The sequence below is a fragment of the Sinohyriopsis cumingii genome, chromosome 15 (assembly GCF_028554795.1).
Source record: "Sinohyriopsis cumingii isolate HCF-2022 chromosome 15, ASM2855479v2, whole genome shotgun sequence".
Lineage (NCBI taxonomy): Eukaryota > Metazoa > Mollusca > Bivalvia > Unionida > Unionidae > Sinohyriopsis > Sinohyriopsis cumingii.
In genome coordinates this window covers 99,864,250-99,879,828 of record NC_142975.1, presented here as the reverse complement: position 1 = coordinate 99,879,828, position 15,579 = coordinate 99,864,250, and the positions used below count along the sequence as shown (strand labels likewise).

The 15,579-nt window shown below is 33.2% G+C and overlaps 1 protein-coding gene across 1 annotated transcript in view; it reads left to right on the top strand.

The window, feature by feature from the left end:
• Positions 1-14,772, top strand: part of LOC149782384 (cell adhesion molecule CEACAM5-like) — a 155,259-nt gene extending 140,487 nt beyond the window's left edge. Inside the window, exons 14-15 of the mRNA XM_089935123.1 lie at positions 12,772-12,893; positions 13,913-14,772. Of these exons, the coding sequence (XP_089791249.1) occupies positions 12,772-12,893; positions 13,913-13,962 (172 nt within the window). The 3' untranslated portion in view covers positions 13,963-14,772. The remainder of the gene's footprint in view (positions 1-12,771; positions 12,894-13,912) is intronic.
• The last annotated feature ends 807 nt before the right edge of the window (positions 14,773-15,579 follow it).

Sequence of the window (15,579 nt, the reverse complement as noted above, 5' to 3'; positions counted from 1 at the left end):
ATATTCAATGATTTTTAGTATTAAATTAATGTACATTATACTGAATTGTGATACAGACTAGCGAAGCGACCACCAATTATATAAATCATCTTGGCATCATAAGATATCGCTCCATGGTAGTTGGAGCAGTCAACCCGTATAAATTATATCACTGAATATTCGTTTGATAGAAATTAACCTGGGTTAGAATAACTGAAATATGTGGAGATTATCTGAAGATTTTAGTCCGTATGGATGTCCAATTACTTCAGTGATGAGCATCACCCCACCCCACCCTACCCCCATCAACAATGTAAAAGGCTTATTGAGATGTTCAAAACTGGAGAAAGCCTTAGTTAGCTTCTGTGAAGAATTGCTTCCTTATAATATATTACAAAACACAAAACCGAAGCTTTCATTCTTCACGGAAAATTGAGCACATTTACAGAGTACAAAAGTGTGCTCTCTCCATATCTCCATGCAACCACCATGGGTCAACAACTTCTGATATGACTGGTTGGAACGAGTTCTCGCAAGGTGGGTTCTCCATGTTTTGGGGCAAAGTATTAAGCACTAGCAATATACAATGTTTAAATGTGATTATATATGTACATTAGAATATATAAGTTGGGAAATTAATAACTAGGACAATGAAACGTATTAGATCTAATTTTTCTTGCACTTCATGATAAATACATATGCCCTGATATGAGAGAGATGTTTTATCACACTCATAAACTGTATTGTTTGGTTACATCACAATTGTCAACTTATTCGTGAGCCTGAGCACAAATTAGATTCAATGCCACCTAAATACAGTACATGCATTTTCTGATAAATGGTACATTTTTCTATAGGTAATGGATCAGTCATTGTATGTAACAAAAATAATTACACAGCATGCTTAAATAAGGTTTCTATGGAGATAATTATTGTGAATCTTTTAACGTTTAAAATGAAGGATAATATTGTGCATTTTAATAGTATCCCTTTACTCTTTAGTTTGTGTACTGCTTTCTCTCTTTGACACAAACTTCAGGTAAGCATGATCAGTTAAGTACAAAATGTCACGATGAAGAGGTGAAATCTTTCATATCGGGGTATATTTTATTTTGGTTACAAGGTGCAAGAAGAAAACTTAATGGAATAAAAATGCCTCCCTCTCTGTCGTCAAAACAAAACTGTTGAAGAAAACATTTTAGCAAAAGATATACAATTTCCCTATTGCGTGTTATACTGAAATGCGATGCAGTTATGCCCTAATATTCATGAAAGTGGATGTTACCATAGTTTCCTAGCATAATGTCACAGCATCACAATTTTTACCCTGTATCTGTAACACAGTAAGTTATCAGGTTTGCATCATCAGATGTGGCCAAAAGTCAATAATTATTTTTAAAATGCTGTATGTGGCACCCATTAGGTAATTTTACCTACTTTAATTATGTTGAACTGAAAATATGTTGAGTTACCGATAACATAAAATTCGCCATGCTATACTCTGTGAAACAAACTATAGTGAAAAGATGAAGCCACGCTATTGATTTGACTTCATTTTATATTTAGCATCGAAGAAAAGTACATTTACAAAATGACCTATTCAACTATACTTCACTTCAACTTTTAGGCTGGCAGATATGTTATTTGCATACACAGTCACATGAAACTTGTTATACCATACTGAGTAGGATCTATTTAATGGTTTTTCACACAAACAGGAAGTTAAATTTTTCACAATAAAATTATAACAATGAATTATCTTGATAATACAGCATACATGTAAACTACCCAATGCAATCTGGTTTAAATTTGTCATTATATGTTTAACTTGTTGATAATAATGATTAGTCATATTTTAATGAAACATTTCTACAGGAAGAATTGTTTAAAATTAAACGTCCAAATGATTTGGGTTAATTCCTTGTCTGAGATACCATTATATTAAATTATTTTGAAGTATATTTAAGATTGTACATTTTTAGCCATTAACATTATTGCAGTTGCTAATTATGGTTGTAGCTTCTAAAAGAAAAATTGTTCTTCCACTTGTAACGATTAAATTCTGTAGTCAACATTATGAATTCTACTGATGTTATTTCAATGGTCAACATCATCATTATCATCAGCCGTAGCACTGGTAGTTGTATTAGTAGTAGTAGGGCATTAAATATACATTCTTAACCATCTCCATTGATGGGAAAACATAAACTTCCCACTCTTTTTAAACAAAAGACACATTAATATAATGTATATATAAAGAAGGTTTGTGGATGAAATAATATTTTAAAACAATATATTTATTTCAGCATGTTTCTAGCATTCAGAAACAAATATATCTGTCAAATTGTAATTGGAGGTTTAATTTGTTCAGTATTTTTGGAGGCTTTGGGTTGTTCAATTAAAACATACATGAGAGCTACAGAGGCACATTTAACGTGCGCTACTCACCTATATGTGCAATTTATAATTTTCTTTTCATTTTAATATGAACTCTGAGAAATCAAACTATCCTATATTTTAAAGACACTGTCCTCCCTGAGTACCGTGTATTTTTAAATGGAACAGCCCTTAGCATAATTCTAATCAGTTTCCTAAGATATGAAAACTGTTAAAAAACATCTTGAAGGATTTCCTTTGATAATATGTTCTTGACGTTGTGAAGATGCTCAATAATCATAATGAATTGAGAATGTTCCAAAACTCTCAATTATTCTGTGTATGTTTCACATGAAAGGACCACAATAACAGTCATTACCAGGATCACATGATGTCGAAACCATTTTCATTGACTTCCTCTTATTCAGAATAAACAGCTTTAACCAATGTGAGATTGATAAAATACGATTGTTCATTGAATGGTAAATACTGTCTAATCATTGCTGTTTGATGCATTAATAAATCAATTGACATACACAAAGACGATGCAACAAAATGCATATACACTGAAAACAGCAACCGTTGCAAATCCGTAAGCACTAGAACTATTGCACACTGAAGCCATGATGATATCAAATATCTGGCAGAGTCAGCCAAATACAGGAAGTAAGCTGCAGGCATTAGGCATTTCAGCAGGAATAATAGCAAAAGCAGAAGAGACATGGATTAACAAATTGATTTTATGCTGCATACACATGAAAATACAAACATTAAACTTACTACGCATCATTGCCTGTCCTTTATGAAATGCAAGTATACTGTTTAGATTTCACGGAATGAAAGAAACATTGTGCAGACCACAAAGTTAAAACAAGAAGAACTCACAATACCCTTAAATAATCTCTACCCACATTTCAGAACCTCTAATTGCATAGATGCAGTTCCAATATGGTTGCAAATACCAGCACCCAACACATCAATCTTATGTTTCCAACTTTTGCATATTTGTTAGATCAAGAGAGAGGTGGTTGACTAGTCTTGAGAATTAATATTTAATAAAGAGATATGTTTGTTGTTCACCTGAACACTTTTTTCAATCACGGCGTATTTGTACTATCTGAGTATCAGTTTTCTACTTGATCAAGGTATGCATTACTTCACTCCCTCTTGTTACAGTAAAACAAATATAGCCATACAACCAGGGTATAAAGCACGAGTCAGGAACATAATGGGTTTTGTGACTCTGGCTACATGCCTCCATACGTCACACTCCCCTGCACCTATTTCCATGTTGTATTCCAGTACATCAATTGGGATATTGTTTACACTCATCAGAATTCTCATTTTGTATTGCTACAGTGCTAATTTCACTGTAACACTCATATAGGTTCCTGTTAGTTCAACATAAAGTTTCAGCATGAAATGTTTTTCACTCTCCTACAACCTTGTTATTTTAGGTTGTTTCACTTTTCACCTCTTTAAAAATCAAACAGATCCGTATGTTCATCATCCAAGTAATTATGATTAGCATAGAGAAGGGCTAACACATAATCTCCTAGTTCAGATGTCTTATCATTGTCACATGAATATACATTTTAATGAAAACTTGAATGCACTTATTATTGATGAACCACCTGACACATATTTTCAAATTGTTTGCATAAATCAATGACATTTTATTACCTATACTTCTTTGCCATATCCTTAAAATCTACTCTTGGGTGGTCTAGTGGTTAGAGCGTCCGCCATTAGGTGGGATGACCCCTGAGCTTTGGATATTTGTTATGTCATTTTCACCCATGTCAGGCCACCCTTAGGTTGGTTGACCCCCTTGTGCTGCTAAAATAGAGGCTAAACTCGGTGTAAAATCTGACAACTACTGTTATTCTCGGACATTTATTCAGTTTTTAAAAAAAATAATTGCTACACCCTAATATATTAAAAGTAAGGGAACAGAAGAAATAAACTATAAAAGAAACCAATGTAAATATATAAAATGTTGGTTACATGTATCAATCTACTGTAATTGTAATATCTGATATTGCAGTTAATTTTATTGCTCTAAATTTAGATGAATGATATTCTAGCTTTCATGATACAATTATACAAGATTTATTATCCATCGGAGTGTGTAATTTTGTTCAATGTAATGTATCAAAAACTGAAGGTATTACCTCAATGCTTTCTTTAATTGTATTAATTAATAAACCGCATTATTATAGACATTAGAACGTAACTGATTATGAATCTAATTTTCAAACACAAAAGCATTAAATAATTAGATATTAAGACAGTGTTTTAAAATTATAATTAACATATGTTTGAAACAAATGTAAAGAAATTATTGGGGGAAATGTGTTGGGTTTTTTTCTTGTTATTCTTGTATACTCATTTCAGAAAGAAAAATATTTTAAACAGAACATATAATTGCAACAATGCAAAATGCTGGAAACTACATAAACAGAACATATGTGTTTGGTGTTTGGAATCTTTTTGGAAAGGTCATCCATTACCAGATTTGTATCTAAATGCAGCCACACTTATTTGCAGTCGCCCGGTTGTTCTGCTTACAACCTCTGCACCATATTCAGATATCTCGCTAGGATTTTAAACTTGGAGTCCAGCAAAAGTTGCAGTCCCCTCCCTGACAAAGTGAACTTTGCTGATTAGAATAATTATTGGTTGCCACTGAGTTTAATTTCCGAATTTGTTATGCCTCTGACATGTAGCTCTTAGTTGTCCATTAAAATGTGACTAAATTTTGTCAATCCAAAGACAGCTCTTATTCCAACACTAAGCCAGGCATCACACACTGTCTTACATTTTGCTACTGTCCCGTAGGAATTATCAGCTCTATTACTCTCCTGAACATAATTACCGTCTTCGTCAGTTTTCCGTTTAACCTGAAAATACATATCCAAATTTGCAAATGGAGTTTTGTATAAATCTCAACATGTCTTGAATTCGAGTTCCAATTCACTGCTTATTCAGCTACACACAGAAAGGAACACAATAATTAAAACTAAAGTTGTTTATTTGATGATTTATAAATAACCACATGTATATACATCTCTGGGCCTTTCTGCCTCAGAATTCAATCACTGTAAATATCAGCATATTTTTCAACACAGCAGCTAGTCAAAGTCTTTGAACTTGCCGCCCAGCTATTGCATCATGTTCTTTCTGGTGTACTCTTATAAATGACCACGCATACATCTCTGGGTCCTTCGGTCTCTGAATTCAATCATTTTAAATATCAGTACATTTTCCCAACCGCCTTCCATTCAAAAGGTCGTTGAACTTGCCACCCAGCTACTGTATCATGTTCTTTTGATTTACTCTTATAATGGCAAAACGTAAATCGCGGCTCCTACAGCCACTGAATTATGTCATTATAAATATCTGCACATCTTATTCATCAACATATTTTCCCACTGAGCAGGTCGCTAAAGCAAGTCTGGCAAGTCTTTGAATTTTCCCGCCATCTATTATATGCGTACGGAAGGACTCCCGTCTAAATGATTGTATGTGTTCCAAATAAGCACATTGCGTCTAAATATGCGTAATTAAGCGTTTTAGAGACCTCTTGCATGTTTTGCATGCAGACATCTGCAGTATCTCCAGTGTCATCTTTTGTTGAGAGAAATATATTAACATATTAATAATCTGCCTTGGAAAGCAGCAAAGTATTTTGAGTGCATTTACCTACTTTGTGCAACTTTGTGTCAAAATTGTTTCACCTGTTTTATCCACAGTTACATAGATACATAGAGAGAACACAACGTGTGCAATCAGATGCACGTGGGACAGTTGAAAGGATTGTCCACTTTAACTGAGAACCCAACTGGAAGACATTCATCATGCATCCACTTCTGGCAGACATTGCAGCAGACCCACACTTGCTGAATTTCCTGTGAAGCCTTCTGATTGAATACACACAAGCAGTGAGGGTATTCAACATCGTTTTCATTACTTGCTTCCAATGTCCACCTGACTTCTTCGTCTGGGAAATTTCTTATTTTTTAATGGTCTCTTGGTGTTTTACTTCAATATTTTTATAGTTTTTTTTATACCATTCTTATCATAATTCTTTCATTTTTTCCTTTCCTTTTCTTTATTTGCTTCATTAAGGTTCCCTTCTTCTACTTCTGTTTGGTGCAGCCACTCATGTTTGCATCCTTAAAAGCACCACTCCGGTGGCCTAGTGGTTAGAGCGTCCGCCTCGGATAGGGTAGTTCGTGGGTTCAATCCCCGACCGAGTAATTCGAAAGACTTAAAAACGTGTTACTAACAGCTATCTCTGTTCCTGGTAAAAATAGATGTTACTGTGGCCTCGACTGTCCTTCCAGATAGCTCAATGTGACCCTGTTGAATCATTACATTGGATGTGGACTCTCATGCAACATCAGTTCGAAATTTTGGGAATGCCTTGTATATATGTCAAATATTCTCATAAACGCCAATGCGTTTGATACATCAGAAATACGAGATCTTCACCTCTGTATTTCCAATAAGTAATGCGGCCAAATCATTTAACTTTAGAATGACTTCTGGTTAGCGAGGGAAGATATCACATTTATCGATGGGCAAGGACTTTTGGCATAAACATTACCAAAAAGCTTAACAAATATAAACCTACTTACTATTCTGCCAGGATTTTCTTCTGCAAATAATTTGCATTCCCTTTTGTAATTTTCCATCAAAGGTTTGAAACTACCCCCATCGAATGGATGCAGCCTGTGTGTTATGTGTGGATGAAGTGCAAAGAGAATTATGCCTAGCTCCTTATATTTACTGACAACATTTGCCATGAGAACTATGACCATACATTAATAATAATAATAATAGTCTTGTTGGTGGAATGTACCTCATAACATGCTCATTTACCCAAATTTCAAAGAGCTCTGAACATATACAGCCATTTGGACTGCTGCAGACTCTAGTATGTGGCACACCCTGAAACATATCACGATCCATACCATGTTTACAAATGAATAGCACCTGTGGTGGGATGAGGAGGCTGATGCACAAGCTGCAACAGTTGTTTTGTTTTATTGCCACTTGTCTGTGAATAAGCATCATGTTCAGATATCTATATAACTTTAAGCGGCTTCTGATCTTTCAACATACCTATTTCATCAGAGTTAAATATGCACTCTGGGGCATGTATCGACTCTCATTTAGTGAGTATACGTGACAGAAGACAGAAGTTGTTCTTGACCACTGATGGCTCCAAACATATTCAGTATCAATGGGTAATGATCGGGGCTGCACAACCACACGTGTGGCCATCTTTTAGTAAATCCCAACCACCAGTCATCACCAGGTCTCCCATTTGTAAACTTACTGGGAATATTTCCTTTCATTACTATATTGCTGATTAAACTCAAGATCTGTTGTTCACTTCGTACAAATCTTATTTGGACTGTATCCCTAATAAATTATATTATCTTCTTTTCTTCCTCCAAAGATAGTGTTGTTTTGGGTCATGGATTTCAAGATAGTAACGAAGCGACCGGGCCAGTGATCCTATCACCCAGTGTGCATTTGGGTGCACCAAACGTCTGCCACCTTCAAAATGAACAACGTTTGCCGTTTATATGCCTCCTGCAGAGACACATCATCCTGTCTTCATCTCACGTTTTCTTTTCTTGTTTTACCCATTTTTTTTTACAAAACCTTGGTTAGAACATAACAAGCTGTAGAGTATAACTTATAAATTTACTTGATGACACAAGTAAAAATATTAGGATTATGCCTGCTATAGGTTTGATGCAAGTTGAAACATGTGAATCGTGTTTTTTACTGTATGTACAAAAAGTACATCAAGGTGATTCAAAAATCATTTTAAACAAACTCTTTAACAAAATGATTTACATTTTTATTATTGATGTCAAAACTACTAGAAAGGTGACTACTGTCTTGCTTTCCACTAACATGTGTGCAATAAAAGAAATTACATCATTTAAGTTTCAAGACAAGATAATCTTTATTTTAAAATTACTAGTCCATGATTTTAAAGTATGGCATTCTTATAAACTTTTCAGCACTTCTTAATATTGTGTATTAAACAGTATAGGTGAAATGTATTGGTGATAGAGCCGAAACTTAATGAAATATTTAGATAATAATATTAATAAATACTATTAATCACAAACAAGTTCGACAAAGTATTTTATTTATTTTCTTTCATGAGGGTTAATGTAGAATATTGACACACTTGATTCTTAATTAACTAATTAATTCAAATTATTCTAAATGTTATCAATGCAGTGTTGCTGGGAATAACAACTAAACCAGCTACAATATAAGTTGTAGTGGTTTTTATCTTCATTACAAGCTTATTTATTTGAAATATTATCCAACCTACCTGCAGTTTACTTAAAAAATTGCTTCATGTTTTTCAAAAGATAATACTCCCTCGAGTAAACCCCTATATATGTATCAACCAATCAAACTATGTTCAATGTTGGATTCATAAACAATGGCAGGTGTATATTTTTTTTTTGGGGGGGGGATGCAATAATACAGTTTTGGAAGTAATTATTAGACTACCGTATTTACCTAAAGTTTTCAGACTGGAAAAAATAATTACCATTTTTGTGTCGTCCGAATACATATTAAATTCTTTATTTAGGTGTCCGAAACATACAGGTGAATATAGATTTTATCCCCACCCCCCACGTCCGTAGCGAAGTTACCGTTAGCACACATGACAACGCAGACATGACAACGTGCTGCCATGAACTAAAGTATTTTGTCTAATGCCACGGAAAGGATAATGAATGAAAAACAGGCATTACGTGCCTATTAATGTATATTTGATACATGTCCATCCACCAGAAAACATAGCCATACATATATTAGAGCCACGCTTGTGTGCGTATTTTGCAAAAGAACCGCCACCTTGGAATCCACAGTTTAATCCTCGGCTAATCATTGATCATTAAAATCTACATTACAAACGCACGCAAGCTTTATTTCTGTGTAATTAAGATATTAATACAAACTAAATAAAAAGATTTTGGAATTAAGATTCTTAAGATATTTATGACAGAAACATTTTATAATCGAGAGTAGAAATACGGATACATGTATGATGGCTACACATAGAGCACCAAAGGTGAGATGCTCCATATGGGGTGAGTGTTGTATTCACGCCGAGGAAGGGTAAAAATAACAAGCGATTTGCAATATACGAGTCGGCATGATTAATATGTTGGTATTTGAAGAAAAGTATAAGTGTTGTATTTGTTGTGTTTTTCTCTTCTTTTTTGCCACCTAGTCGAGGGTACTTCAAATTGAGCAGAGCATACGACTGCTCAAAGAAAGTTTTGATGCATGTTGTAGATTTCAAGGTGTCTAGGTGATAATTATTAATAATGCAACTTGTGGGATTTCTTTGACAGGTGTGTTCGATAATAAAAGGCATCCATCTGGATTGCATTAAAAGAGCAAACGATGTACCAAACATTTAGCACCCACAATCAATATGTATCGTCTACAAAGTGGTTTATTACCTTTAGAACAATAACTATGCTTAAACCTTGTTATATATTGTCTCAGAGACAAGGGGTTTAAATTGTGCTTCACAATGTCAATGAATGTTACTAATCCATACCGACACTCTGATGCATTGTTTAATGGTATAAAGCAGGTTCGATGGTTTATAATAAAAGCCAAAACTGCCACACCTGTTTGAAGTGGTTTGGTGCGTAACAATGTCTGCACTGACAACCAATCATAGTTTGTAGCCGAATCAAGCTATTAAAATATAAAGTATAAAGAAAATACCCGACGCTATCAAAAGTTTATATGCTGGACAGATGTCGTTGTGAAACATAATATTGTTCGTACTGTTATAATTTTGATGGATAAGTTTATCATACGTTATGAAACAAGCAAGTTGCCTCGTTCGACCCACGTGGAGGGACTCCCTTGCCAAAATCGTCTCCAAAGAGGCCAGTAGGCCATCCACAGAATTAATGATTCTGCGGATGCATCACAAAAAGAACCGTTTACGAAGAAAGCTCCTCTAGATGACGAGTCTGATTATGTTGAACCCGAGTGAAGCAGATTCTGGGAATTAGACTTACAGCAGAACAATTCAAGATTTCGAAATCCACGGTGAATACCTGGATGAAAATTGACTTTTCTGCTGATCTGAACTTGAACGGATATTTGCCTAAGTGTGGACGTACCATTTCATATGGACAAGCTCTGGAAGATAAGATAGCTCAATGGGTGATCACTCAGAGTGACTTACAAATTCCCATAAGTGTTGAGGCAATATTTATACATGCCAGGGAGTTTGTCTCAGCAGAATTTGCGGAGAGCAAATTCCATGCCAGTCGTTCGTGGGGAGGGAGTTTCATGAAAAGACATGAGTTTGTGCTCAGAAGCAGGACCTCTGTTGCCCAACTTTTACCCAAGGATTTAGACGGAACGATTGCTTCATTCCACAAGATTGTGATGGATAGATGTCAGGATAATGAGTTTGAGGATAAGTTTATTATTAACATGGACGAGGCACCGATGTACTTTGATTGTACAACTGGAGGGGAGAAGAGACACATTAACCGTTGCAGTTTCTGGCGATGTATTACCCCCAATGATTATTTTCAAGGGAAAGAGACATCTGGATCTGAAGGCACCAAAAGGGTGGATTATCGCAGGTGAAACATGGATGGACGAAACGGTAATGCTGCGATGGATTGAAGAAATGTATTTGCAATTAACCAGAAGAGAGTGACCACTATTAGTTATGGACTCGTTCCGGGCTCACATCACTGATGACGCGAAGAAAGAGTTGCGGCGCGGAAATGTTGTGCCAGCAATAATACCAGGAGGCTGCACATCCAAGTTGCAACCTCTTGACGTGAGCATCAGTAAACTTGTGAAGAGCTACTTCTGCTCCAAATGGACGGAATACATCTGGGATGCTACGAATGCATTAAAATCATCTGTTGAAATCAGCAACTGATGGATCAAGACAGCCAGCAAACATATTGTATTGAACTGGGTTGTAAATGCCATGCAAATGCCATGGACACATTGAAGAAAAAGCGCACAATGATAATGAAATCTTTCAAGGTGTTCGGCATCAGTGTCAATGTGAGCGTAAGCGAAAACGCGCTGATCAGAAATGACAAACAATTAAACAATATCAATGATAATAACGATACCGAATTTGAGGATTTTTCGCCCAAGGACGTAAAACAGCCTATGGACAAGCTACTTGAATTTAATAACATATTTAAATATATCATATCATTAAATCATAGTTCTTTTCATTCTGTGATATTGTTATTTATTGTGTATGGCTTAATATAAAAATGTTTATATATCTATATGTTAATCTATATGCATACATACATACATACATACATACATACATACATACATACATACATACATACATACATACATACATATGATAAAGAAATTTAAATTATATTAGTTCATGGAAGTTCATGATCACATTAAATAATTTGCGACCAAATGAAGCGAACTTTGTATCGGTTAAATTAACTGTAAATACGCTGTGAATTTTACATTAAAAAAACGCAACAGATCTTCATATATTGTGTCCGAAAACATAAACAGTAGGAGACATTATAGCGATGCAGTGTCTGAAAACCTAAAAGGCATTGAAATATTATATTCCCCTCCCCCAAAAAACCTTGTCCTGAAACAAAAGGTGTCCGAAAACATGCGGTAAATACGGAGTATCAGATCTGCTTCAAAAATCACTCACTTCATTACATAACAAATGTATAACCTTTTCGTTGATCGGATAATCATCACATTTCAAAATTATGGGTGGGAAGAGGTCGGGTGTCACATATGACAATGCACTTACTGGTTTCTAATTTGTAGTAGACCATTTCAAAATTGTATTGGTTAGTCCGATAATACATGTAATAAATGTTGAATGATAAAATATCTGACTGACGTTTAATCATATTAGAATGTGATTCATCGAAGACACTATTTAAGTTATAAGGTTAGACTAGCATGAGTGAGTATATTACCAGTGGCTGATCGTGAAGATCAAAATAACAATCTGTTTTCATTTGACAAACGACTCCTATCATGTTATAACATATATATATATATATATATATATATATATATATATATATATATATATATATATATATATATATATATATATATATATATATATATATATATATATATATATAGATATATATATATATCTTAAATAAAATGAATTACATTAAAAGTTAACAACACAGATAAACATGAGTAATATCAATAACACATTTGGTGTGTTGGATAATATTCAACATTATCCTCATGCATCAATATCTATTTTGTTTTTTATTATTAGTGTACACTTATGTAGCTCTTTTCAGATGCTGTTTAGTTTTCCTTCCTTTATATATCAAGGTTTTCTGAGGCAGCTGCCCCTGAATATGTTAATACAGTTTTCCTGAGTGATATTGACACCACGGAATATGAAGTTCTGCAATCAAGACAAAGAGTGGAAAGTCCGTATGAAGCGCTCAGTGGTACTTCTCATTTCATTTTTATATTTACTTAATAGATAACTTTTGAATGCAATATTGGATCAATGTCTTAGGACTTTAAGTTAAATTACTCCTATGATTTGTGTTAAATATTTGTCTTTGTTTTGAGTTTTCCTGAGAAACGAAATCAATATTTAAAAATAATATTCAACATATTTCATCATTGATTCATAATTAAAGATGGGCTTTTACTGAAAAACAATCCAAACAAAATAAATAAACCCCAGAACATGTATAATTAAATAAAATTATTGAACAAAGCATATAAATGTTATGATGCTAAATTAATGTTTTCCTGTGTCCAGCTTGTGTCAGTGTCAGAGATCTTACGACAATTGCATAACATGTTTGTATCCCTCTGCTTGAACGTTTTCATGTTAGTGTACAAAGTTAGCAAAAGTAGTTCTTTTGCACTCTAACGTGTGGTGATAAAATACAAAACCAAAATATAATCACAAAAGAACTTATGAAGAGCAGGTGAATGTTGATATACGTATATGAATATATGTATGTGCACATAAACGCATACACACACACACGCATATATATATATATATATATATATATATATATATATATATATATATATATATATATATATATATATATATATATATATATATATATATATATATATATATATATATATATATATATATATATATATATATATATATATATATATATATATATATATATATATATATATATATATATATATATATATATATATATATATATATATATATATAGTATGTATAAACAAATAAAATGAACATGAAGACTTGAAAGAATAATAAATATCTTTCATGAAGTAATGGTCAAATCTGGAAATTTGTAACCTATTTTATGTTCAATGATCCATTTACCGAGAAGATTAAAAGCTTGACCTTGGTCAAGTTCATTTTTATTGTTTCCACATGAACAAAGAAGTAAATTGTAAAATATGTGCTGCAGAACAATTTGGGTATAGCATATTTTGTTTTCTTTTTCTTTCTCAGGTGAAGGCGACTATGAAAACACCGTGCAATTCAACGAGATACGGCTATGAATAAGAAGAGATGGTGTTTAAGACAGATAGTCGTCCTGTTTGCAGATACTAATTTAAGCCATCTATCAGTTTAGATTGTCGGTGTATTTCAATTAATATTTGTCTTTATTAATGTAAATGAAACTGAAATTATCATTAAAATCATGTATTTAACATTGCAGGTGCCATTATGCGGTCATATGCCAGTTTGCACTATTTGCGCTGCAGAAAGTCATGTAGTAAAAGAGGGAAGTTACATGATGAAAGATAAATATGTTCCATTATTATTCAACGCTGGAAAATAATGTAATACACACAATGGGTATTCACATGGTTCATTCGAGCCGAGTTACATTTTTGTAATATCATCAGCATACCCTCAAGAGACAAAAGTAATTGTCCAAATACCATCAGCATACCATCAAGAGACAAACAGTATTGTCCATTAACCAGCAACATATCTCTAACATGGCAAAAATAATTTAAAAAAATAAACACTTCTCTACACAATTTGTTTCCATGATGAGTTCTAACACAGTCACAAAGACTCTTATTTTCATATTGAAAACGACCCATCTTACCTCAATGATTCCTATCTCAACCACATTGTTATGTTGTGCTTCTTTTACAACAATAAATCTCTAGCCACCTCCCAGTTAGGATTTACACTATATATTATTGTTTTCAACATTGACCTTTGAACTTTGCAAAGAAAAATCACTGGTTAATGTAGACAAAACAAAGCATTATCAAAAATATGTTTGTAATCATTGTTTAACTAAATCAGTATCACACCGAGGGTATAATATTTATCCTATATCCAGGATGACAAACTTGTAGCGGTTTTGCTTGCACACACATTTGCTTGTATTATGGGTAAGCTTTATATATATATATATATATATATATATATATATATATATATATATATATATATATATATATATATATATATATATATATATATATATATATATATATATATATATATATATATATATATATATATATATAGTAACTGTATAATTAGCTGGTTCTTGTGTTTCTCAACTGCTGACATGCCGAGAGTTCAATATACATGTCTTGGTGAAGTTTCAATGTCTGTAATGGAGTCAGAGGTATTGTTAAGGAATCCAAAACTTAAATCAGCCAAAATTGTGTTTTATTTGTCACACCAAAACATATACTTAACATCCAATTTTAGTAGTAATAAGATCTCAGAATTGTACTTAGCACATGAAAGGATAAAGAAATTAAAATCTTAGTCGCACGATCTAGATTTTACATTTTTGTGCTCTGAAAATTCTGATATCTTTACAATGTTTTGATTACGCTCATCAAATATTAAATTTTACATTGTTCACTATTACTTCACTGTTAGATTAGTTAGCATAGATCAGCTAACACGAGAGGGAGAGAATATATGTGTCTGTGTGGAAAAGGGAGAGATAAAGAGAAGGAATGAAATTCAAAATCACAAACAAGTTGAAATAAGATGCATATGTTACAGTGTATTTTTATTTAATCACGTTTAGTAATCCTATTAAAAGCATGTAAAGTGTTATGTAGGATATAATAGTTTAGGTTATAAAATGTGTAGTCAGATTTAAAGACAACATCAGTCAAAAAAACATATTT